Source organism: Chanodichthys erythropterus, chromosome 14 (assembly GCF_024489055.1).
Source record: "Chanodichthys erythropterus isolate Z2021 chromosome 14, ASM2448905v1, whole genome shotgun sequence".
NCBI classification, from domain to species: domain Eukaryota; kingdom Metazoa; phylum Chordata; class Actinopteri; order Cypriniformes; family Xenocyprididae; genus Chanodichthys; species Chanodichthys erythropterus.
This window is the reverse complement of record NC_090234.1, coordinates 40209209-40235828: the sequence shown is the minus strand read 5'-3', so window position 1 is coordinate 40235828 and position 26620 is coordinate 40209209. Positions and strand designations below refer to the sequence as shown.

Genomic DNA, 26620 nt, shown 5'->3' with positions numbered 1-26620 from the left:
CCTTTATTAACCCCCGGAGCCGTGTTTATGATGGGTGGATGCGGATGGAGGAACTTTCTTCAGTTGATCCTCACTCACTGCCATTATAAAGCGAGTATGCGTCAGGATTTTTATTAATAATTCTCTGAGTGTATTCATCAGAAAGAAGAAAGTCATATACACCTAGGATGGTTTGAGGGTAAAGCTTGGGATAATTTTCATTTGAAAGTCAACTAATCCTTGAAGCACAGGGGTATGATGAGTCAACGTGGAAAATCACTGAACTTTTTTACCATCGCTCCACTCATATTATTCATGAATGGGCCACTGTTCTTAAGGTGAACAAATCTGTGTTTGATTACTTTCCCCTGACAACGCACAAGAAAGCATTCTGATAAAGTCTGCAGGTTTTTATATTCAAGCATACCAGAAATAAAACATAAAACAATGTTTACACGAGCTCGTCAGACCGATGGATCTATTTGAGCAGAAACCAAAAGAGTTTTAATTTCTTGCTATCGCGGCAGGATGGTTAATCGATAGCAGAAATAATCGCTTATGTTATTCTGCTCTGAGAATCTGATGTGGAGTCGCTTTATTGCTCTATCGCTGAATATAAACATCGCTGGACTCTTGATAAATGACATTAGATTATCGATAAAAAGTGAGCATTGGACTAGACAGAGGATTTAGACATAACCCCGTTATATTAAATGATATTACAGTAGTTAGTTAGCATCTCTAGCTACAGGTCCACAGTCATGACGCTACGTTGCTAACTGACCTAAGAGAAATAACAACCAAAATGCCGTTTTACTTTCTTTAAGCGATAAACTGGATTCGCCCGGATGCCTGTTGAACATACACGCATTGAACTGCTCAAATATATTGTTTTGACGCGGAAGCTGTTTTGAGAATAAGTTAGCCTATTTAGCTGTGTGCAGCTGCTGCATACATATATATAAACTTTCGTATTTCACCACATAACTCAGTTATAACTCTGTTATCGTGTATGTTTGGGAACTAAATACTAAATCGCGTCCCCAGTATTTTATTTGTAAGCATCAGGCTTGAGTCTCATGTAAGGTATATGAGTGTGTGATAAATGAGAGAGAGAGATGCAGCGGTGGTGAGGAAGAGCTCAATGCCGTGTGTGCTGGAGGATGATGCGGATGAGCTGGATGATCACAGTCATTAACAGAAGAATGATGAAGATCCTGATCGCCCTCGCTCTCATTGCTTACATCGCCTGTGAGTAACGTTATATTACAGTAACTGACACACTGACATGAGATGAAACATACCCGGCTGCTTTCTAACTGCTCTACTTTGTTTCTATGGTAATGGAAAACTTGGGAATATATCTTAGTTATGCAATTCAATAAAACCTCGAAAAGTAATAGTAAAAGTAATAATGGAAAGTTGTGGTAATGTTTCTCTCCCAAACAGTACTATGCCAGTACCATAGTTCAGCCCATGGTATATCTTATGGCCCAAATGAAGCATGGCATTTTAATGGCTCTTCATAGAATACCGTGGTGCATGTCAAAAAAATATATCATGTTATTCCCAAGACAAAAAACAAAACAAAAACAAAAACAAAAAAAAAAAAAAAAAAAAACATGGTAGTGCTTTGCAAGGTTCCCACCGTCACTGAAAACTTGAAAATATCAGTACACTGTAAAACAAAATTCTGTAGTTTTTACAAAATAATTAAACACATTTACAGAACAAACTGTAATTTTTACAGTATAAAACTGTAATTACAAGACAATTTTAAAGTAAACCAGTAAATCTGTTTTGTGCCTTTAACATATACTGACAACCACCATAATAATGCAGGTGGTAAAAGAGAAAGTCACTTGAAGAATCAGAGTTCGTCATAATAAGCTGAAGTATATATTAATATAAAGAAGTGCAAAGAGTCATTCACGCAAATGCGATACACCATCATGGTAACCCACAGCACTTACATAATGCAATAAACATTCATTAAACAACAGAAGATGTAACATAAAACCCTAATGTACATAACTGATAACAAAAATTATGAAGAAACATGATTATTAAAAAAAAAAAAAAAAAAACTTTCAAATATGGAGTGTCTCACAGGGAATTGTGGGAATATTAGTTTACTGTTTTTGTCTGTAAATTACACATTGATTTGTTCTATGTTCTATTCTTTATTTTTCCCTGTGTATGTAGTGAGGGAACTTACTGTTAACCTATTAATTTATTTCGTAGCATTTTTACAATATTTTACAGTTAAAATCACATTCATTTTTTACAGTGTACATTTTCAATCTGCGATCTATGGTCCTTTAAAAATCATGTAAAAAATATGTTCTTTAAATTATTTAATCTTTGTGAGTGCAGTTCAGTTTTTTTTTAGTATCATTGAGATAGAAAGTTTAAGTAATTTTGTTGTAGGCCTATGCATTGTCAATTTTTATTCTTTTTTTAAAAATATGGTTTTTATTAATTTTTATTTCAAATTTAATACATCAAGTAAAAAAAAAAAAAAATCTGGAATAAAAAAAGTTAATAATCATGTAAATATAGTGGTCAAAAAGTGTGGGAATTCTGACCATGTTCATTTTTGTTAGGTCTCTTGTTGGGTCTCTGTCTCTCTATCTCTGTTTGACCCTCATATCTGTTTTAGTAAATGTGCTGACCGGGGGGATATTTAGCAGCTGTTACTGTTTTGGCAGTGTCATAATTACATGTTTCAGGACTGTGCAACATGCATTGCATGTATCAAAATGTCTGCAGCTACTTTTTTTTTTTTTTTTTTATCACTGAGGACATTGAACTAATTTAGTCAAGCCCTTTAATTATATCTAAACTGTGTAGTTAGTTAATATGTGCTGCTGTGTTTGTCTGTTTGGCTCCCTGAGTGAGTGCTGTTGCTGTTTTTAATGTATTTTTTGATCTGTAAAGTGAAATGGTCAACTTTGTGTTGTGACAGCTCTAGGGCAAGTACAGATATGCTTCCTTGTTTCACAACACCAATATTAATGCAATGAAAACATTTTCTAATTATTCCTATGACCTTCATCTAGCAGACACACAATTGAAGAATCTGACAGACATTATTAGCTTTAGGACAAACATAATACATGAAAAATGAGATTGGAAACATTTCAGTGTGTGATTAGCTTTCTAATAAATTAAATAAGTTCTGAAAGTGCATTATGTAGCCATCATTAAATTTATTACTATGTTGTGCATAAGAAATGTTAGTGTACTTTGGGCCACTTTGTTAAAGCCCATCTTCTGTCTCTTCACAAGTCATATCAAATGTTTGGTTATAGATTAGAGACTGGTTTGGCTAAAATGGATGGACAGGTATTGGTCATCATTTTCTTTTCTTTTTTCTCTTTTTTGCTTTTTTTAGGGCTAACTGTGATTTTTCTAAAAAAAAAAAATGCGATTGCAATTTATAATGTAAATTTTCTGTACAGAACGAATTCATATCCAGACCGGAGCAAGCATGTTTCAAGTTATTATGGACATATTTCATATACTCCCCTCGCTCCAAACATGAAACAGCATCATGTACAGTATGTGCAGATTGCGCACACATTTTATCATGTCTTCTTCAAATGACAAGATATATGTGCAATAAGGACACTGATACATCTGTACATCTGATCATGAATGCAGTGACACAATGAATTATTTTGATTCACAGAAGACAATAATGTAGACTGAAATTTCTAAGAAGAATGGCCAAAAATTAACTATACCTTTATTCCTTCTGTGTTGAACTGATGCGTGTCATTTGTTTAGAGATTGTAGTGCTTGTAAATGTAATGAAATATTATTAGAGCTTTTCTTCCTTATTTTTCATATAGACAAATAGCTCTGTAAAGTTTCTGTAAAAACTAACTTTTTTGCCACACCTGCCATTGGGCAGTAACTTGAGAATATTTACCAGCCATGAAGAATATAAGTAATCCTTATTAAAGTTAAAAAAAATTATTCACTATAGAGCAGTAAGTGCAGGGATCCAGACTGTGATTAAATGTTTGCATTTTGCGCAACACAGCATGAGCTCAGAACAGACTCTTTTGCGCTAATCTCAATCATGTGATACTACTACACAACGCTGGGAGATCGAGTAAGAAAGCGTTTGAATTCGCCGCAGAATTAATAACATCGCAGTGAGATCTAGTGGGAAGCTTTTAAATTTGGCAAGGTATTCTCTGTTATAAACTAAAGGTATCAAACAGCGCTGACGTGGAAAGCAGAATAAATATTGAGCCATGAATTAACAAGTTATATAAGGCTCTCCAGTCCAAAAAAAATCACCAACATTCACCATGGATTTAATTAGTGTTTGGTAAGTTACTTCAAAAAAGTATTTAATTACTAATTACATCATCAATGTTGTATTTAAAATACTTTTGTAATTACTCTGTCTGAAAAGTAGTTTAATTACTCAATAAGTAACTTAATAATTACTTCTTAAAATCCCTATAAACCTTGACTGGATAGACAATAGAAAGGAAACTCTTTTAATAATTTAGTCAACCTTGGAATAGTTTAGCCTTTTTAAAACATTTTAACTTTATTAAAACATGTACTATAATACTTTTATTTACTTTTTTTTTTTTTTTTTTTTTTTTTTTAAACAAATAGGGATGTCACTATCCCAAAAATCTAGTAGTTGGTACAGATACCACCAAAAGTGCACAATACTCGATACCACGGTAAAAATATATAAAAATAAAACAATGCTATATTTTTTCCCCATGTAGGTCTAATAGTAGTAAGTAAAAATACCACATAAATTTAATAATCAAATATAAAATAACTCTGCATAGCCCTAACTGTATAAATCAAATATAGATTAATACTTATTAAAGCATTTATTTTGTTGTTTGATTATCATTTATAATACAGACAGCCAGTAGTAGACAGCAGCATGTTTTAAGGGGGCCCTAGAACCCTTTTGCACAAGATGTAATATAACCCTAAGGTGTCCCCTGAATGTGTCTGTGAAGTTTCAGCTTAAAATACCCCATATATTTTTTTATTATTCAACTTTTTAACTGCCTATTTTGGGTCATCATTAAATATGTGCAGATTCTGCGCGTGTCCCCTTTAAATGCTCACGCTCCCCGCCCCCAATCTCGCAACTCTATAATACATTACATAAACAAAGTTCAGACGGCTAATGTAACCCTCAAAATGGATCTTTACAAAGTGTTCGTCATGCAGCATATCTGATCATGTAAGTGTAGTACTTATTTGGATGTTTACATTTGATTCTGAATGAGTTTGATAGTAGCCTATGTGTGGCTAATGGGCTAAAGCTAACGTTACACACTGTTGGAGATATTTATAAAGAATGAAGTTGTGTTTATGAATTATACAGACTGCAAGTGTTTAAAAATGAAAATAATAACATCACTTTGGTCTCCGTGAATACAGTAAGAAACAATGGTAACTTTAAACACATTAAATCTTCAAATTGTGACTGAATTTAACAGGAAGCAAGTACAACACATTCCAAATTATTTTGCAAGTGACATATTTATATTTATTAATATAAATAAACATATATTTATTATCCATGTCTTTTTAGGTAACTGGTATCAGTCTCCGACAAAATAATTTGCCAGGTCTATGGAAACCCTACTTAGAGGTTGTTCCACATTATTAAGCAAGTCACAGTTCTCATGCAATATGAGGAGGAAGAAAGATCTTTCTGAAGATGAAAAGCATGAAATGGTGCAATGTTGTGCAAAAGGCATGAAAACAACTAATATTGTGTGAAAACTGAATGGAGATTATCAAATTATCATAAGATTTGTGAGTGATTTACAGCACAGCAGAACTCGGTCAGATAAAGGCTTATTAAGGAAAGTTCCTATAAAAAAAATAATAATAAAAATAATTGTATTAAAAGGGCAGCTATAAAAGCTCTCCATGCAGGCATCTTCATGAAGTGGATTTTTTTGTCTTTCTTGTTTGATTAACATTAAGGTGCCATAGAACGTCTTTTCAAAAGATGTAATATAAGTCTAAGGTGTCCCCTGAATGTGTCTGTGAAATTTCAGCTCAACATACCCCATAGATTTTTTTAAATAATTTTTTAACTGCCTATTTTGGGGCATCATTAACTATGCACCGATTCAGGCTGCGTGGCCCCTTTAAATCTCTCGCTCCCTGCCCTCCCAAGCTCTCGACTATAAGTGCAGTTATACAGTGCATAAACAAAGTTCACACAGCTAATATAACCCTCAAATGGATCTTTACAAGATGTTCATCATTCATGCTGCATGCATGCATCGATTCCTGTGAGTATAGTATTCATTTGGATGTTTACATTTGATTCTGAATGAGTTTGAGGCTATGCTCCGTGGCTAACGGCTAATGCTACACTGTTGGAGAGATTTATAAAGAATGAAGTTGTGTTTATGAATTATACAGACTGCAAGTGTTTAAAAATTAAAATAGCGACGGCTCTTGTCTCCGCGAATACAGTAATAAACGATGGTAACTTTAACCACATTTAACAGTACATTAGCAACATGCTAACGAAACATTTAGAAAGACAATTCACAAATATCACTAAAAATATCATGATATCATGGATCATGTCAGTTATTATCGCTCCATCTGCCATTTTTCGCTATTGTTCTTGCTTGCTAACCTAGTCTGATGATTCAGCTGTGCACATCCAGACGTTAATACTGGCTGCCCTTGTGTAATGCCTTGAACATGACATGGCATATGCAAATATTGGGGTCATACATATTAATTATCCCGACTGTTATGTAACAGTCGGTGTTAAGTTGAGATTCGCCTGTTCTTCGGAGGTCTTTTAAACAAATGAGATTTATATAAGAAGGAGGAAGCAATGGAGTTTGAAACTCAACGTATGTCTTTTCCATGTACTGAACTCTTGTTATTCAACTATGCCAAGATAAATTAAAGTTTTGATTCTAGGACACCTTTAAAAAGCAGCAAGAATATTAGGCCGCTGATTTCTGGCCGCGCGCTTTGGATGTTGGTGCATAGAAACCTTCCCACACAGCGAGTAACAAATTGAGTTCCCTTTTGCTTAAACTTAAACTGAAGATGCAGCACTGGCCCATCAGCTGTCCCACATGTTGTTCAAGTTTGTTCACGTTCTTGTTCTCACAATATTGCATTGTTAGAATTCATAAAATGTTACCAACCAACTGGTGATTGACACCATTTCATATGCTCACCAACATTGATTTTTACTCACATTTGGCACTAATGCTTTATTTCCAGGAATAATTTAACAAAAACTTATTTGATTTGTTCATGATAGCTATTAGTAGTATGAAACCCAATTACGTACCGGTCCAAAAAAATACCGGTTCTCGATACCCATACCTAGTAGTCTTTTTTTAGTTCTATTTTTGTGAGTTTGTTGTCATAGGATTATGTTTTTTAAAATACATCAAGGTGCCCCTAACTTCGCAAACATATACTCCACAAACACACGGCTCATATATGGTGCCTCATTTTATAAAAAAAAAAAAATCATGCAAAGAGCTCTGTAGTTCCATTGTAGGCTGTATTCTACATTATAAGTATTATACATACATAATTATACATACATATGCATGCGTCTCAGTAGCCAGTTTCCTTTTGTAAGTCTCATTTACATTGTCACTGGAGAATCAGAGAGGCTCGTTGAGTGTGGGGAGCATTCCCACATGCAGCATCTCCCTGCTGAGTTAATAGCTCTAAAAACCAGTAATCTACTTCCCTTCTGTATAAAAATACACAGGCAGTTGCTGGGCTCTCAGTGCCATTACAAAGAGTGCTGTTCATTATAATCATTAGCGGTCTTAAAAGTAATTATTTATTGATCAAGATCATACCAGCATAACATTCAACTCATCCCCTACCCCCATATTTTTCATATTATTGTGCTTTCTCAAACACTTCAGAAAAGGTACACTTGTAGATATTTTCAGTCTCAGACACAGCATTTGTTCACTTGCATCAGTCTGCATTCATACGTCTGCGTTCATACTAGGGATGCACCGATACTGATACCAACCTCATGTACTTGTACTCATACTCATAAATATAAATAATAAAGTTGTACATTTTTTTTATATAATGACAATTATATAACGACGATTATATATATATATATATATATATATATATATATATATATATATATATATATATATATATATATATATATATATGAAATTTTTTTGTTTGTTACAAGCACAAAAAAATGGATTACTTTTTTGTTTTGTTTTTTCTTTTCAGGATTCTTTGCTCATTAGGTGCTCTTCTGCTGAAAAGACCTGTGAGAACAGACACATTTTAAGATTAAAGCTGCAAGCAGCGATGAAAGGGCCCTAACACCCGGGTTTACCGCCACCCGGTGGCCTTAGGAAAACTGTGAACAGTGGGAAATAGTCATTTAAGCAGATAAATAGAGAGAAATATGGCAAAATAAGTCATTCTGATGCACCACAGTTTCTGCTGCCAGCAGGTGGCACTTTAACTATAACTGAGTATTGCCCTGTAGATGCCAGGACTATTGTCAAACGTGAAGTTTGGAGCAGATCGGACTTTGTATGCCTGAGTAACAACAACTTCCTGTTTCGTGGCATTAATTGCACACATTAGCACTTAGCCAAGTGTTGAATGATATAACGTGTTTCTAGCATGTTTGGTACTTCGTGGCATATACAGATGTGTTTCTGGGAGTGAATTACAGTGCAAAGCATGCCATTTCCTGTCGCCAGTAGGTGGCGCTATGACTATTGACATATAGATGTCTTTAGGCCAGGACTTTTATTACACGTGAAGTTTGGGGCAGATCGGACACTGTTTGCCTGAATTACAACAGCTTCCTCTTTCATGGTGAAACATCAGACTTTATCAGGCCGCCGCGGACATGCCCTTCACCGAAAACTCAAGATGTTCACAATTTAAGGCCTTAAGATTAGACAGATCACATATGGATGTTGATCTGGTTAAACCTCTATGAGGAGTTAATCACAGTGTAAAACATGTCATTTCCTGTTGCCTGCAGGTGGAGCTATGACTGTAACTGAATATTGGCATGTAAATGTCTTCATGCCAGGAGTCTTATCAAACGTGAAGTTTGGGGCAGATCAGACACTGCATGCCTGAGTAACAACAGTTTCCTGTTTCATGGCGAAACATTTAACTTCATAATGCTGAAACCCAAATCAGATGTAAATTGTCACCACTTCTGATGCGTGTGCAAAGTTTCATGAGTTTTAGAGCATGTTTAGGCCCACAAAAATGTGATTCATTTCAGAGAAGAGGAAGAATTGACTGAGCAATTACAATAGGGTCCATCGACGCTCGGGCCCTAATAATGCCGTGTTCAAATTGATAGTTGAATTAGAAGGCTATTCATCACACTAATGTGATGCTATAATAGATGGAGAAGATTAGTGAGAGATTATCCCCTCAATTTTCCTCTCTGCTGGCAAGTCATTCTTACTGAAGTGTGTCTTTGATTTAAAAAGTAAGGAGTTACTCATATTGGGGGTTGTGAGGGAACTGCAGGGGGTTCATAAGTTTAATAATTATAATTAATTATTTAATTAAATCATCAAAATGTCAAATGTAAATAAATAGTTGTAACATAAAAGTACAGAAAACTACCCGAGTTTGCAAAAATCACAAAAATATTTTAATGGGTATTTTTTAATGCTCACTGTTTGTTCAGTTGACTTTCCTCAGGCTAAAACAATTAGAAAATAAAAATATAGCTCTGACTTACAACTATGGAATCATTGGTATCTATGTTCTCGGCATGACCCAAAAAATCTATTAAAATAGGGATGCACCGATACCAAGCTCATCTACATGTACTACTCCTAAAAAAAACCCCGATACCAAAGACCGATACCTCACGTGACGTAACTGACAGAATTGTCCGCGCACAGAACACTGGCGGCAGCAGTAGAAATGATGTCAGCCTCAGTGGTGTGGAAATATTTAAAAATTAGTGATGACAACACACACATTGCGAACTGCGTGCTTACGTTAATGATTAGTGAAGGCGGGATAGGCGGAATCGCACTGAATGACACAGACCAGAAGCGCGCTCTCTCGCATGCTCGCTCTCTCTCTCTCTCTCTCTTGTGCGCAATCCCAGACAGCGTGCAATCAGTTGTCCTCGCACCTGAATGGTCAAATGCACACATAGTTGTCATATAAATTTAGTCTGTGCAATGTGCATAGATCCTGAGAGACATCTTGCACCGCTATTTTTGGTAATACTTACACATTTTTCCTTTCTGACAATTTCCCCTTCACTAATACAATCCATTCATCTCCTCCATACTTAATGAACACTGCTAGATTTTGCTATATTTAAACATAAAGTAATAATTTTTATGTGCTTGTCACAAACTTAAAGAACAAAAATATGATGTTTAAATATGATGTTATGTCCTTTCCCGCAAGTGGTTCTATGGGATGCCATAGACTCAAGCAGAGGTATATATATATATATATATATATATATATATATATATATATATATATATATATATATATATATATATATATATATATATATATATATTATATATATATATATATATAATATATAATATATATAATATATATATATATATTATATATATATATTATATATATATATATATATAATATATAATATATATAATATATAATATATATAATATATAATATATATAATATATATATATATATAATATATATATATATATATATATATATATTAGTACAGTCCAGTCCAAAAGTTTGGAACCACTAAGATTTTTAATGTTTTTAAAAGAAGTTTCGTCTGCTCACCAAGGCTACATTTATTTAATTAAAAATACAGTAAAAAACAGTAATATTGTGAAATATTATTACAAATTAAAATAACTGTGTACTATTTTTAAATATATTTGACAAAGTAATTTATTCCTGTGATGCAAAGCTGAATTTTCAGCATCGTTACTCCAGTCTTCAGTGTCACATGATCCTTCAGAAATCATTCTAATATGCTGATTTGCTGCTCAGTAAACATTTATGATTATTTTCAATAATGAAAACAGTTGTGTGCTTTTTTTCAGGATTCCTTGATGAATAGAAAGTTCAAAAGAACAGCATTTATCTGAAATACAAAGCTTCTGTAGCATTATACACTACCGTTCAAAAGTTTGGGGTCAGTAAGAATTTTTTTTTTTTTTTTTTTTTGAAAAGAAATTAAAGAAATGAATACTTTTATTCAGCAAGGATGCATTAAATCAATCAAAAGTGGCAGTAAAGACATTTATAATGTTACAAAAGATTAGATTTCAGATAAACACTGTTCTTTTGAACTTTCTATTCAAGTCAAGTCAAGTCAAATTTATTTATATAGCGCTTTTACAATTGGTAATTGTTCAAAGCAGCTTTACATATTAGAAGCACAAAAAAGGGAAGTGGTTAAAAATAAGCTGTACAACCAAGCGTGGTAATATGTAACATATACAAGATGGTGCTACACTAAGCCAATGTCGGCTGACTCCCAGGGGTGGAAAAAAACCCCTAGGAGAAAAACCCAGCGTGCTAGCACTGGGAAAAAAAGTCCTAGGAGGGAAAAAACCCCTTGGAAGATATATATAATATATGTAAATGGATATGTAGATCAAAATCTGAATTATACATTTTTATTATAGAGATTAAAAATAGATTATATATAAATATATGTAAGCGGATACGGGGATTAAAAATCTGAATTATAGATGCAGCCAGAACTGGGTCTGTAGGCCCATTGTCTCCTGGGCTACGTTGCAGTCAGGTCCAGACACAGGTTCTCCATCTGATCTGGATACGGCCTGGATCCAGCACCCGGCAAACCTCAGGATAAGCAGAGAGACAGACATTAGCGTAGATGCCATTCTTATTCTGATGTACAGGTATATCTAGTGTTATAGGAAATGTTCACGGTTCCGGCCGACCTAATTATTGCAGCGTAACAATCCTTTAACGGATTTGAAAAATGTTAATGTATTGATAATGTGTTATGTGTATGCAAGAGCAAAGAGATGTGTTTTTAGTCTAGATTTAAACTGACAGAGTGTGTCTGCTTCCCGAACAATGCTAGGAAGATTGTTCCAGAGTTTAGGTGCTAAATAGGAAAAGGATCTACCGCCTTCAGTTGATTTTGATATTCTGGGTATTATCAACTGGCCTGAATTCTGAGATCGCAATAAACGTGAAGGACTATAATGCATTAAGAGCTCACTTAGGTACTGGGGAGCTAAACCATTTAGAGCTTTATAAGTAAGTACCAAGATTTTAAAATCTATACGATGTTTAATAGGGAGCCAATGTAATGTTGACAGAACTGGGCTAATATGGTCATACTTTCTGGTTCTAGTAAGAACTCTAGCTGCCGCATTTTGGACCAACTGTAGTCTGTTTAAAAGCCGAGCAGAACAACCACCCAGTAGAGCGTTACAATAATCTAGTCTTGAGGTCATGAATGCATGAACCAACTGTTCCGCATTTGTCATTGAGAGCATATGTCGTAATTTAGATATATTTTTTAGATGGAAGAAGGCGGTTTTACAGATACTAAAAACATGACTTTTAAATGAAAGATTGGTATCAAAGAGCACACCCAAGTTCCTAACTGAGGACGAAGATTTAATGGAGCACCCGTCCAGTGTTAGAGAGTATTCAAGGTTTTTTCGTGAGGAAGTTTTTGGTCCAAAGATTAGGATATCAGTTTTTTCTGAATTTAATAATAAAAAATTTCTTGTCATCCAGTTTTTAATGTCAGCTATGCATTCTGTTAGTTTTGTGAATTTGTAGGTTTCGTCAGGGCGCGAGGAAATATAGAGCTGAGTATCGTCAGCGTAGCAGTGAAAACTAACACCATGCTTCCTAATTATCTCTCCTAAGGGCAGCATGTACAGAGTGAAAAGCAATGGTCCTAGTACTGAGCCTTGTGGTACTCCATATTTAACCTGTGATCGATACGACATCTCTTCATTAACTACTACAGACTGATAACGGTCAGATAAGTACGATTTGAACCATGCCAAAGCAATTCCACTAATGCCAATATAGTTTTCAAGTCTTTTTAGAAGAATGTTATGATCGATAGTGTCAAAAGCAGCATTGAGATCTAATAACACTAATAGAGAAATACAGCCACGATTGGATGATAAAAGTAGATCGTTTGTAACTCTAACGAGAGCAGTCTCAGTACTATGGTATGGTCTAAATCCTGACTGGAAATCCTCACAGATTCCATTTCTTTCTAAAAAGGAGCACAGTTGTTTTGAAACTGCCTTTTCTAGTATCTTTGACAGAAAAGGTAGATTTTAGATTGGCCTGTAATTTACTAAATCTCTCGGATCTAGTTGAGGTTTTTTAATAAGAGGTTTAATAATAGCCTGCTTAAAGGTTTTTGGCACATATCCTAGTGTTAAGGATGAATTAATTATATCAAGAAGTGGACCTACGACCTCTGGAAGCATTTCTTTCAGTAGTTTAGTCGGCATTGGGTCTAACATACATGTTGTTGATTTTGATGATTTGATAAGTTTAGATAATTCTTCCTCTCCTATAGCGGCGAATGATTCTAGTTTTACCTGAGGGACACTACAGTGCACTGTCTGAAGCTAAACTGTAGACGGCTGCATGTTTTTAATTTTCTCTCTAATATTATCAATCTTGCAAGTAAAGAAGTTCATAAAGTCATTACTGCTGTGCTCTATGGAAACGTCAGCAGTTGAATCTCTGTTTCTAGTTAATTTAGCCACTGTGTCAAATAAATACCTAGGATTATGTTTGTTTTCTATTAAGAGATTTGAAAAATAAGTAGATCTAGCATTTCTTATAGCCGTTCTGTACTCAATCATTTTTTCTTTCCACGAAAGGCGAAAAACTTCTAGTTTTGTTTTCTTCCAACTACGTTCAGCTTTTCTAACAGCTCGTTTTAGAGCCCGGGTGTGCTCATCATACCACGGCGTTGGATTAGTTTCCTTAATCTTCTTTAGACGTAAAGGAGCGACTGCATCTAATGTGCTGGAAAAGAGAGAGCCAATAGTTTCTGTTGCAGCATCGAGTTCTTCTAAGTTGTCAGGTATACTAAGGCGATGAAACTGCTCGGGGAGATTATTTATAAAGCAATCTTTAGTGGTAGATGTGATGGTTCTACAATATTTATGGCTGGGTGGTGGTTTTGCAGCCTTGGCTAATTGTATTATACACGAGACTAGATAATGATCTGATATATCATCGCTCTGCTGTAGAATTTCAACAGCATCAATATCAATTCCATGCGACAGTATTAGATCTAGGGTATGATTACGACAATGAGTGGGTCCTGACACGTGTTGTCTAACTCCAATAGAGTTTAAAATGTCTGCAAATGCCAATCCAAATGCGTCTTTATTATTATCTACATGGATATTAAAATCACCAACAACAAGGACTTTATCCGCAGCCAGTACTAACTCTGATAGGAAATCAGCAAATTCTTTGATAAAGTCAGTATGGTGCCCTGGTGGCCTGTATACAGTAGCCAGCACAAATGTCAACTTATTCATCAAATAATCCTGAAAAAAAATATTGTACACAAATATTTTGTACAATTGTACACATTAAATGTTTCTTGAGCAGCAGATCAGCATATTAGAAAGATTTCTGAAGGATCATGTGTCACAGCTTTGCCATCACAGGAATAAATTACTTTGTGTTTTTACTGTATTTTTAATTAAATAAATGTAGCCTTGGTGAGCAGACGAAACTTCTTTTAAAAAACATTAAAAATCTTAGTGGTTCCAAACTTTTGGACTGTACTATATATATATATATATAGCTTTTCACATTTCTAGGTTTCTCAGAAGCGGAAGTCTTCATAGTTGGGTAAAATTGGGTAAAACGCGTTATCACAGTCTGTGAAAATGGTGTATGATTTGCATGTACATCCTGAGTAAGATTGATGTATGACAGAGAAGGACTGACCAGCTGAGGTTTCCATGAGGCTTTATGGGGGTCAATGCTGTGAAGTGTTGGTTTATGTGTCTAAAGCCCCAGAGACGGAGATTAAAGCAGGAGATTACAGAGGATCAGTGAAAATCAATCGGCTAATGGTCAGTGCTCTGGCCATCTCTTGGTAAAACACAGCAGTGCACATAGCATGAGCACGCAGAACAGGACACACAGTTTTAAACATTATTCTGCACCATAGAGCAGAAAGTCACCACAAAACATTGTGTCTATAAAACCATAAAGGCTTAGCTTTTTCACTAGAAAAAGAATGATTACTTTACTTAGTCTGTGCAATGTGCATAGATCCTGAGAGACTTTTTCTTGCACCGCTATTTTTGGTAATACTTACACATTTTTCCCTTCTGACAATTTCCCCTTCACTAATACAGTCCATTCATCTCCTCCATACTTGATGAACACTGCTAGTTTTTGCTATATTTAGATCACCTGTGACTTCTAGTGTTTTCATTGACATCAGTAAAACCCATTTGACCTGTCACTAGACATATTCAAATTGCCACAGGAACCTGTAACCTAGTTCCCTTGCTGGTAAGGAATGCAGTGGATTTGACCTAGTTATGGAATAGAATATGATGAAATTCATTTCAGAAATGGTTTGTTATTAAGATTGAATTAAGATATTTTTTATTCCACATGTTAGTGATTTTTCTGCCATTTAAGGGATTTTTCCAATAAAATCTGTTTGTTTGGGTCACTTGTATTAAGCTTTTGTTTTTGTCCCAACCTGCTGATGCTGTCCCTGTCTTTCCTCTGTCCATGTTCCACATATCTAGAGGATTCAATGCCCTTTTTGGGATAATCCTTTTATAAACAGTCTGACTCTTGTGCCAGCTTCAATCTGCAGTAATTACCGTTTTATATTGGCCACATCATCTTTTTGGTTGAAGATGTAAAGTTAGAGCTCTGTGAAATCTATTTTATTTGTTCCGAAATTCAATTTCAATTCATTCTTTATTTTAGACCAATGGATCTGTACCAAAAAAGGAAAAAGAAAAAACATACAAACGTATATTTACAAACATATTATTTAAAAAAAATGCAAACTTTTGTTCCAGTGTTTCTAAAAACAGGAGGTATTGTATCACTTAATGTAAGATAATTTAAAACCAATTTAATTGTATTTCTTAAATCAATTAATCGACACATGCAATTATTCATATAATTTCTCAACACATCCTGTGAAGTGGTAACATTATACAAGCATTTAACTTGCACTTATCCACCTTGGAAGCTTAAGCACAATTTTTTTAATGCATCATTTTGTCAGCTGAAACTTTAATTTTAGCACAGGTGTGCCGTATAAACTACAGTACTATTGTAAAATCATATTTATTTGTACACACATAAAATTTATTAGCCAGTATATCTGCCTCAACAACTTACATCATCGCCATCATTTCAAGGTTCAAGGTATTTTATTGTCATTCTGTACATGTTGTTACATGAGAACGGAATATGTACTCAGTTCCAGCAGCATGCTACATAATAATAATAATAATAATAATATACAAATATGCATACAATAAGTTAAAAATAATGTAATGGACTACATTTAAAATACCTTAAACTATAAATACATGTAAAATAAATAAATAAATAAAACCTATTAATGCATAACTAAACAGCAAATTTTAAAAAGCAGTGCATGATATTAGCAATTTAAACCAGAGTAACACCATGAACCTTGTCACACGTGTTTGACTATGTGTTGCAGATGAAACTGTGGTGCTCATTTACACATTTACACATGCACACTTCCTATTTCAATAGTAATGTTTCAATACATTAAGGCCATGTCCACACTAATACGTTTTCGTTTGAAAACATAGATTTTTCTCTCCGTTTTGGCCTTCTGTCCACACTGAGACGGAAACACCGCTTTTGGAAAACGCTCTCCAAAGTAGATAAATTTGAAAACGCCGTCTTCGCGTCGTAGTGTGGACTGTGAAAACGGAGGCTTTTGAATACGATGAAGCATTTTTAGTCATGTGATGCAGTCATATGACCAATTCAGCCAAGACACGTCTCCCAGTCTACATTCTCGCTTGCTTTGGCCACTTTATACTCCTGTGTTACTCTCAGCAACAACTCCACCTCACTGTCGGTCCATTTAAAAAACTCAGTGCCTTTCCTCGACATTGCCGCAAAGTTTCAAAGTGCCAGAAAGTAAATAAATGCTTAGCGGAAATGATGCAGGTCAAAGCTTCACTCATGCGCAGTAGGGGGATGTAAACATTTTCATACGTTTCAGTGTGGATGAGCAACATTTGGAAAACGTTTGAAAATGATAGTGTGGACGCGGAGCGTTTTTAGACGAAAACTCAGTTTTCAAATATATCCGGATTAGTGTAGATGTAGCCTAATATTCACAGTAGGTGTGCGTCGGTATCAAATTTTCATGTTGCGAAAACTGATTAAGCTTTGATCACGGTATATGGTATTATCACGATATTGAAATAAGTTGCCAAAAAAGTGTTGTCATAGTATAACAGGTTTAAGAACTCTTTTTCTTATAATACCTGCATTACCCTCAGTTTCCGGTTTTATGTTGTAGAAATCATGGAAACACCAAAGGTGCTTTAAAATAACAATAAATAATAACAATAAAAAAATAAAAAAATAATTAAATAACAATACAAAAAATGAAAAAATACTGCGCCATTGACTTTAGACAAGGTTTTTGTTGGTCAATGCCGCAGTTGTTTTCAGGTGCCTCTAAATAGCAACGTGCCTAAACACACACCCTTTTTCAGACCAGCACGCCCACGGGAGAACAGATGGGCGCGAGTGCATTTGCTATTTAAACAACATGGGCGCTGGGCGTGAAAATGATAACCTAAACTTCATGCCTGGCTGTATGATAGGGCCCATTGTATTCCATTTATCGGTTGTATATGCTGAACATCAGCGACTACACACACACAGGTTGTGAAGGTCATGTAATGGTTTTCTAATTTTAATTGCATAATGGCTGTGCTGGAGGTAGCATATTATGTAGTGCTATCACATTGTTCAGTCTGAATATAACATAAGGATGTTTTTATCTCCTCTTGTCATTCAGAGCATCAGATTTGCCCTTGAGGGCTGCATATGGTTTTCCCTGGTCCTCTACGTGATCATCTTATTTTATGAATATTGATTAAATATCCTGTTTGATGGGGAATTTGGTTGTCATAATTTTATCGTTGTGTGAGATTTTCTTTTCAGTTTTTTTTTTTGGCTGATTAAATATGATTTGCTGCAAGAAATGTGTTTGATATCTCTTAAGAGCAATGTAATCAGTGACGTAAACAGTGGCCTACAAAACTACAAAAAAAAAAAAACACAATCCTGAGAGTCAGAACACTCATCTAGGAGATATGTGCTGTAAGTAGTGTATATTATTTAATTGCAAAGTGAAATTATAATGAGTTACTGAAAAGTAATGTATTCTTGGTGACTCCTAAGAGAACGCTAATGGAGAACTCTGACCCCTGTTGAGTTGACAAACCCTGAATTAGATACTTTTTTTGACACTGCGAGTAGTATTCTTTGCTTCCACCAAAATAGAGTGTAAATCTGTCAAGGAAAACTTTAAAAGTAAACTTTTGCTTCCCAGTTTTTTTTTTTTTTTTTTTTTTTTTTACTCAACTTGGCACGAAAAATGGCATTTAAAATAAAACAAAAATGTAAATTTTTTATAATTATATTAATATTTAAGCACACTTTTGTTTAAAGGATCATGCCACTTTTTTTGAAAATAGGCTAATTTTCCAACTCCCCTAGAGTTAAACAGTTGAGTTTTACCGTTCTCGAATCCATTCAGCCGATCTCCGGGTCTGGTGGTACCACTCTTAGCATAGCTTAGCATAGTTCATTGAATCTGATTAGACCGTTAGCATCTCGTTCAAAAATGACCAAAGAGTTTAGATATTTTTTCCTATTTAAAACTTGACTCTTCTGTAGTTACATTGTGTACTAAGACCGACAGAAAATGAAAAGTTGCGATTTTCTAGGCCGATATGGCTAGGAACTATATTCTCATTCTGGCTTAATAATCAAGGAACTTTGCTGCCGTACCATGGGTGTAGCAGGCGCAATGATATTATGCAGCATCTCTCACAAATGTCTCCATGGTTGCAATGCACGCTCCGGGTGAAAGCAGGGGGTCACAGCCGCTGCGTAGTATCATTGCGTAATATCATCGGTCTTAGTACACGATGTGACTACAGAAGAGTCAAGTTTTAAATAGGAAAAATATCGAAACTCTTTGGTCATTTTTGAGCGAGATGCTAACGGTCTAATCAGATTAAATGATCTATGCTAAGCTATGCTAAAAGTGGTACCGCCAGACCCGGAGATTGGCTGAATGGATTAGAAAATTGTAAAACTCAACTGTTTAACTCTGGAGGAGTTGGAAAATGAGCCTATTTTCAAAAAAAAAAAAAAAGTTCCTTTAAAGGTGCAATGTGTAATATTTTTGCAGTAAAATATCAAAAACCCACTAGGCCAGTGTTATATATTTTGTTCACTTAAGTACTTACAATATCCCAAATGTTTCCAACTATTTGTAAATTGTGAGAAAATTGCAATTTTAACCAAGAATCCAGGACATGTGAGGAGTCGCCTGTTCCTGGTTTTATGTTGTAGAAATCATGGAAACACCAAAGACGCTTTAAAATAACAAATAAATAACAATAAATAAAAAAAATAAAAATAAATAATTTTTTTTTTTTTTTTTTTTAAATACTGCGCCATTGACTTTAGACCAGGCTTTTGTTGGTCAATGGTGCAGTTGTTTTCAGTTGCCTCTAAATAGCAACGTGCCTAAACACACCATTTTTCAGACCAGCACGCCCACGGGAGAACTTTTGCTATTTAAACAACGTGGGCACTGGGCGTGAAAATGATAACCTAAACTAGCAAAAAACACTTGCTTCATGCCTGGCTGTATGATTGTATTCTGTTTATCTATTGAATACACATTTTAATAGACAAGGGAACAACTGTTTTGATATATTTATAGACAGAAAACAAATTGTTGTTATATAGCTCAACTCGTTTAGTCTTATTGTTTAAATCGATTTTCTTGATTTTTTTTTCGAGTACCATGCTTTACCATGCCTCAGAGAAAAACGCTTTCTTGTCAAGTAGCTAACATAGCATAATCAGATACAGCTTTATTTTTATGAACCGTAATATTAACAGTTACATAATTTTCTCCATCATACAATACATTTTAAAATTAATTGCATGCCATTCATCAACACAAGCTATCCAGTATTTAATATGATGTTCTAAAATCGATCTGTGCAGTAGTGTCTCACAGCAGCCGCCGAGCAAACACACAGAGTAACGTTTTATCATTTTCAACAGTCTAATATGATAAACAGAGCTGCGTTACCTCATACTCATGACCGGAAAAGTGGAAGCAGTGCCAGCGACTGTGACATAATAAAAGTTCCATTGCTCGTGAGGCATGTGTTGCGCAAATGCTCCAGCGGCCTCGTTCAGCTCCCACAACACTCGGTCCTGCTCTGCTTCATACTACAGTAACATTAATAATCACATCCATGAACATGATTTCTTCCCGACTCCAATCCCTATTCTTTTGCACCATCCGTTGAGGTGAAGACCACATTTCCCAAGATTCCGCTCTAAAACTTGGCGTCATCAAGCTACGCCTTTGTTTTGAATAGGCTTCTAGCGACCTCTAGCGGACAAAATTATTACATATTGTACCTTTAAGGGGTTAAATGAATGGCAAAACTCACCATTTTGTTCATTTTCTATGTGTACCCCAGTTTGAGAACCATTGGCTGATATGAACGAATAGTCGACTTGGAAAATCTTTAGTTGGGGCAGGCCTAATTGATATGTGCATAAGAGTGATTGGTTAGTTTTGTAACTTTATGCTTAAGCAGTACTTCATTCACTTCACATTCACCTTCCAGCTTAATAAACTTGGAAACTTGCTTTAAAATACAGCGTTAGTTAACACTCAGCCAAGACTCTAGACACACAGCTGCAACCATTTACACATATTACGCAGTCTTATGTTTTAAATAACTAGAGACCCCAAAACCAGGGTGTAGAAATTCAGAAAGATGAATTTGGGTCATATGGAATGCTACTTTGAGAAATTACTGTTCCAGTTTTTTTTTTTTGATCCCTAAAGAGTCCCCAGGACTCAGAGAGTGGTTCACCAAGAGAGTGACCTTGACAAACTAGTCTGCCGCTGCTGCCCACCTGCCCCAAAAACACAATTTTCACGCCTACTGACAGGCAGCACTAAAAATATTGTATTTTGTAAGGACTTGGCCAGATGTAATTGGGCAAGTTTTTAAGTCTGTATTACTTTATTTCCTGTTCACTTAAGCTCTTTCAGAAGCTTTTATTTTTGTTAAAAGCGCCAGTTACCCATTTCTCAGCATGAATTGATTTATCAGACTGAATTGCATTTCAAAAGGTCCAAATGGACCTAGTGTATGTGTGTCTTAAGCCGGGAACACACTACCGTCCTGTCAGGCCGATTATGAATGTAATTTGGTTGTGACGATGGACCGGGTCTGTTTTGGTCATTTGGTGTTTGCAGTCATGTAGTTTGCAATGTCTAAAGTTTAATCGTAGAATTTAGGAACTAGCTGTTTCCAAACATTTTTAGGCTATTCATTTTGTTCTGCACATGAAAAAAAGTGAAACTGCATTCTGTAAAAATTTAGAATATGCAGTGATTTCTGAAAAATCACAAACATATAACTGGTAACTGGTTCTAACTGGTAACTCTGGAACCGGAACAAAAACAAAATAGCATTTTAGTTTTGCTCAGAATGAACCAGACTGTTTTTAGTGCCTGATTTGAGAATAACAATATTGCTTAATTATTGTGCATTATTGCTTGATTTAAAAAAAAAAAAAAAAAAAAAAAAAAGTCTGCATTAATACAACTCTGTTCCTCGATTGTTATGGTCCTGAAATTTTCTTCTATCAGGCTTCTTATTCTGTCCCCTTTGATTTAGATTGTTTCTCCTCTCATATTTGCATTGACATGGCATCAGGTGGCACACGGCAAGCTGGCCATGCACAAAACAGCCTGCCGTAAATCACGCAGCACCCAGGAATTTGCAGTGACAGCAGCAAGGCCACTGGGAAAGAACTGGCCAAATTGGGAACAGAGGGATTTGCATAATTACTTCTAAAATTCTCTTCTGGAGAGTGTTAGAGAAGAACAGATGGTTCTTCAGAGGTTTTCTGTTTACAGTCACATTTTGCCTTGGATTCCTCTACTGCCCTCTTTTATTTACTTATCTATTTATTTATTCTATCTATTGTCAAGTTTAGCACTGACTTGAAACAAAGAAAAATAAGCTGTTGTTTTTGTTGTCGATACTCGCCTGGTGCAAGTGTGCAGGGAGGATGGTTTATTATTTATGGTGGTGATTGGCAGGTGTGTTATTTATCTTTGCGATATGTAGCCTTGTGCGTGTTACAGAGAAGAATAATTTTTCTTTATTAAAGAATAAAGGGCAGATCTTTACATTATCAAAGTAATAATTAAGATTTATTTATGAAGGTTATAACTGACACATACCCAAATCAGATTCATCTTTTTTGTGCTTTGGTTAGATAGTCAGTTGATTGAAGAGGTACTTGATTGTGATTATTACATATATCATGTTAAAATTTTTATATATGTTCAACTTTTATTCTATTATGTGAGTGAGTTTATTCGCATTGCCTTTGAGATTGGAACAGAATGGTTTTAATTAATTACAATCACAGCCCAGAATCCAACCAGTAACCACCTTTCAGTTACATCTTTACTGGAGTTTTAAATGTCTAAAGGTCTTTTAAAGGTCTTTTTTAAAGGCCCATGAAGCACTAAACTACATTTCTCTGAGATTTTAGCAGGTGTGTATGTGTTGCACATTAAAGAAATGTATATAAAGCAATGTTATAATTGCAGGAAACAAAATGGTTTATTTTAAGCTTTTTTGAGCTATTTTCATCTTCCGTGTGCCTCATTATAGTACATCAGTAAATCATCAGATTCTCTTAAATATTCATGAGATTGTGAGTTCTTATCCTATGAGAGACACACATATATTTGTCACATATATATGTATATATATATGTATATATATGTATATATATATATATGTATATATATATATATATATATATATATATATATATATATATATATATATATATATATATATATATATATATGTATATGTATATGTATATATATATATATATATATATATATATACATATACATACACACATTTTTCATATATATATATATATGTATATATGTATGTGTGTATATATATATATGTATATGTATATATATGTATATGTATATATTGAAATTATAAAATATTGAATATTTTTATTAATACATTTCTGTACCTTACTCCACAACATAACTGAAAAAGTACAATTCCAAAATAAATACAAGGTAGTTTCATGATAATTATTATATAAAGTACAGTTTACATTTTTTTTCTTTTTGAAACCTTGAAAATTATGATTTTCTGTGTAAAACGGTGTATTGAGAATCAATTTTGCATTTGTTTGTGTGATTTTATAGGTTTGTGTGATGTTCTAGGTACTAATGTCTCATGTTTTTTTTTTCTTTTTTCTTTTCTTTTTGTTTTTTTTTTAGCTGTTTGGGGAACCTACGCAAATATGAGGTAATTATGACATTTTTTTTTTTGACTACCAATTTGCAAGCTTAGTCTGCTGCTAAAATCAGCTCTTCTGTAAATGTTGGAAAAACGAATAAATGTCGTTCTGCTCAGATGGGCTGCTCAGATCTGTTATCATTAGAAAACCTTGATCACATTACATTTATGTCTTGATATCAAATATCACTACATGATTACTGTGGTATAATGATCTTATTGCATTATCTATAGGAATTTAGGAATCAAATCTGTGCCAATGAATCACAATTTTTTGGTTAAAGAATCACACTTAAAATATGAGTCTAAGGGTGCTTTCACACCTGAACGTGGTGCATTTTCTCCCTTGGCTCGGTTAATTTAGGCATATGTGAACACCACAATCACACTCGTACCCACACCAAAACAATTGCTCCGAGATCACCTGAACGAGGTTGTCTCGGCCCGATTGCAAACAAACTCTGGGGCGGTTCGCTTGTGGTGTGAAAGCAATCCGACCCAACGGACCAATGAACCAATTGATATCATATATCATAACAGGAAATGTATTATATAAAATGCAGCAGTGTCCGATTCTGTGAGTGAGCACATTAGTTAGAGCAGTTCAAAACCAAAGAGCACCTTTTCATCTTAAAATGCTGTGTAATTGTGCTTCTTCATGCAAGAATGTGGTCCCAACGAAGCCTTGATTCCCACTCTGCTGCATTATAACATTTGTATAGTGTTTGTGTCTTGACCATAGATTGTAAAAAACAAATGAAAAAATCTCGACACAGTTAGCCTACAAGACAGCACTGGGAGATACAGAGAGAGCGTTCTTGAATTAATACAAATGCAGTATGTAATTTAACAGTGGGAATGACAGCTACATTCGTAGATTTTACGCTTGTCTCAACAGTTTAAAAAAAGCCACAATAAGCTCATGAACTGAAGCGAACTTGTCAATCATTTTAATGGATGACGCAGAGGAGACCCTGACCAATAAAAGGAAAGTTGTACACACGTTACTTGCATAAACATTTTGGTATGCTTTGAAAACTTGCCTTGTGAAAGCAAACCGATCCAAGAAGAAAATGCAACATTGTAACAAATTAAGTCCCTGTTTCGGAAAAATGCAATCGATCTACAGGTGTGAAAACACCCTAAGGAAGTGGACATAAAGTTTGTAACTTTGAACAAAAGTGTATAAAAAGAGTCAACACTTCTTGCATACTGGCATGTCTATCACTCCATCTTTATTAGCGAATCCAAAAAACTCCCCCACTGGCAGGATAATTTTTTTTTTTTTTTTTTTTGACATGATTTTGTGTGATAGGTACACACTGTGTCTTCTTTTTTCTATTTTGTGATGGGTGGCAACAAGCAGCAAGGTGCAATACCACCATCTACATGTTAACTGATGATGGATTATTTATGATATTATCGTGTGTAGTATTAACATGATGTAAAAAAAAAAAAAAAAAAAAAAAATAAATATATATATATATATTTATATATAAATATTAATATTTTTATATATATATATATATATATATATATTTATTTTAATATCATAGTTATTATCAGCGATTTGCGACACCCCTAGTTGCAATGGATTGATTGTGCTGGAAAGTTGGTAGAATTCTGCAGAGTAGGTTTAAAATATGTAAACAAAAGTCAAAATGAAATTGATATTGACCATTAAAATATTAGTCCAGTCATTCCCAGGGTTTTAAGACCATTGATATTTAACAGAAAACTCACTAGTATACACATTTAAATAATTTCAAGAAGAATACAATCAAATCCTGCCCTTACTTCTTTCTTCTTAAATATCTACATATGTGTCACACTACACTACAAATTCATCACAAGTAACTGAGGATGTGTAAATTATTGATGACTGGTGTTTGAAACTTTGTGTAACTTTATTTGGGCATTGATACTGAGCGGTCCTTATCTTTAAGTATTGCAAAGCCCACATATCTAAAGCCCCTCGTGAAGGACCACTGCACTGTGTGTTAATCGGAAACTGAGATTATGCTCACTGCTGGGCTATAGTTTGAAACCAAAAAGGGAGATTGATGAAAAACAAGCTTTACTATAGATCAGCTTCCGTCATTTGGTACTGTTGAATCTGAGTGTATTCATCGTGTGTCCAGACGGAGTTGAGGGAGAGCATTGTGTGCTTCAGTAAGCTCTGCGGTGCAAGTGTGAATGTTTGTGTATCTGTGTGGATGCGATAAAGCCGTCTGTTATTTCCCACAGGTCTATACAGGAACATGGAGAAATGAAGATTGAACAGAGGATAGATGAGGTTTGTTAGCACAAGCTGTTCATGTTTGTTTTCAAGTTATTTTTACAATTGTGTGTTTTTTGTTCAGCTTTTTACTTTTTTAAAAAATTTAATTAACACCTACCTCAGTATCACTGGAAACATATATATATATATATAAACTTAACAGCTGATATCCACACTTCAAGCTCTCGGGCAACATTGTACAGCTACCCAAGAGTGCAATGTAATTAAGATTTTAATTACTCATGCCTTTGATAGCAATTAAGTTTCCTAGTCAGGGGGCAAGTAACAAGCAGTGCTGATCTTATGTTATGCTGTTATGCTCTGCTTGGAACCCCCAAATACCTCTTCTCTGCTTGTGATGCTGTCTTGACTGCATGTGTGCCATTTCCCAGTCTTTGTTTTCTGAAAAGAGTTACTTTCAGTCATTATTGTCCATTACTGTATGTTATTGCCGTTTTGTATTGGGGTAACAGGTACAGGCTGGAATATACTACACAACTTTTAGAATCTTAACAGATTTTAAAACACTAGGCATCGCACACCTACCGTCTTTGTAAATGGTTACAGAGGGAAAACTGGGCATCATACACTAAACGACTTAAAAATCACACACTACCAGACTTTCAAGTTGTTCCGAACACAAAAA

At 34.7% G+C, this 26620-nt stretch overlaps 1 protein-coding gene across 2 annotated transcripts in view; it reads left to right on the top strand.

Moving 5' to 3' along the window:
- Positions 1-549: 549 nt before the first annotated feature.
- uxs1 (UDP-glucuronate decarboxylase 1) overlaps positions 550-26620 on the top strand; it is a 95629-nt gene continuing 69558 nt past the window's right edge. For both annotated transcript variants that reach the window (XM_067409113.1, XM_067409112.1), the window contains exons 1-3: positions 550-1230; positions 23675-23702; positions 25941-25989. In XM_067409113.1, the coding sequence (XP_067265214.1) occupies positions 1143-1230; positions 23675-23702; positions 25941-25989 (165 nt within the window). In that variant the 5' untranslated portion in view covers positions 550-1142. The remainder of the gene's footprint in view (positions 1231-23674; positions 23703-25940; positions 25990-26620) is intronic.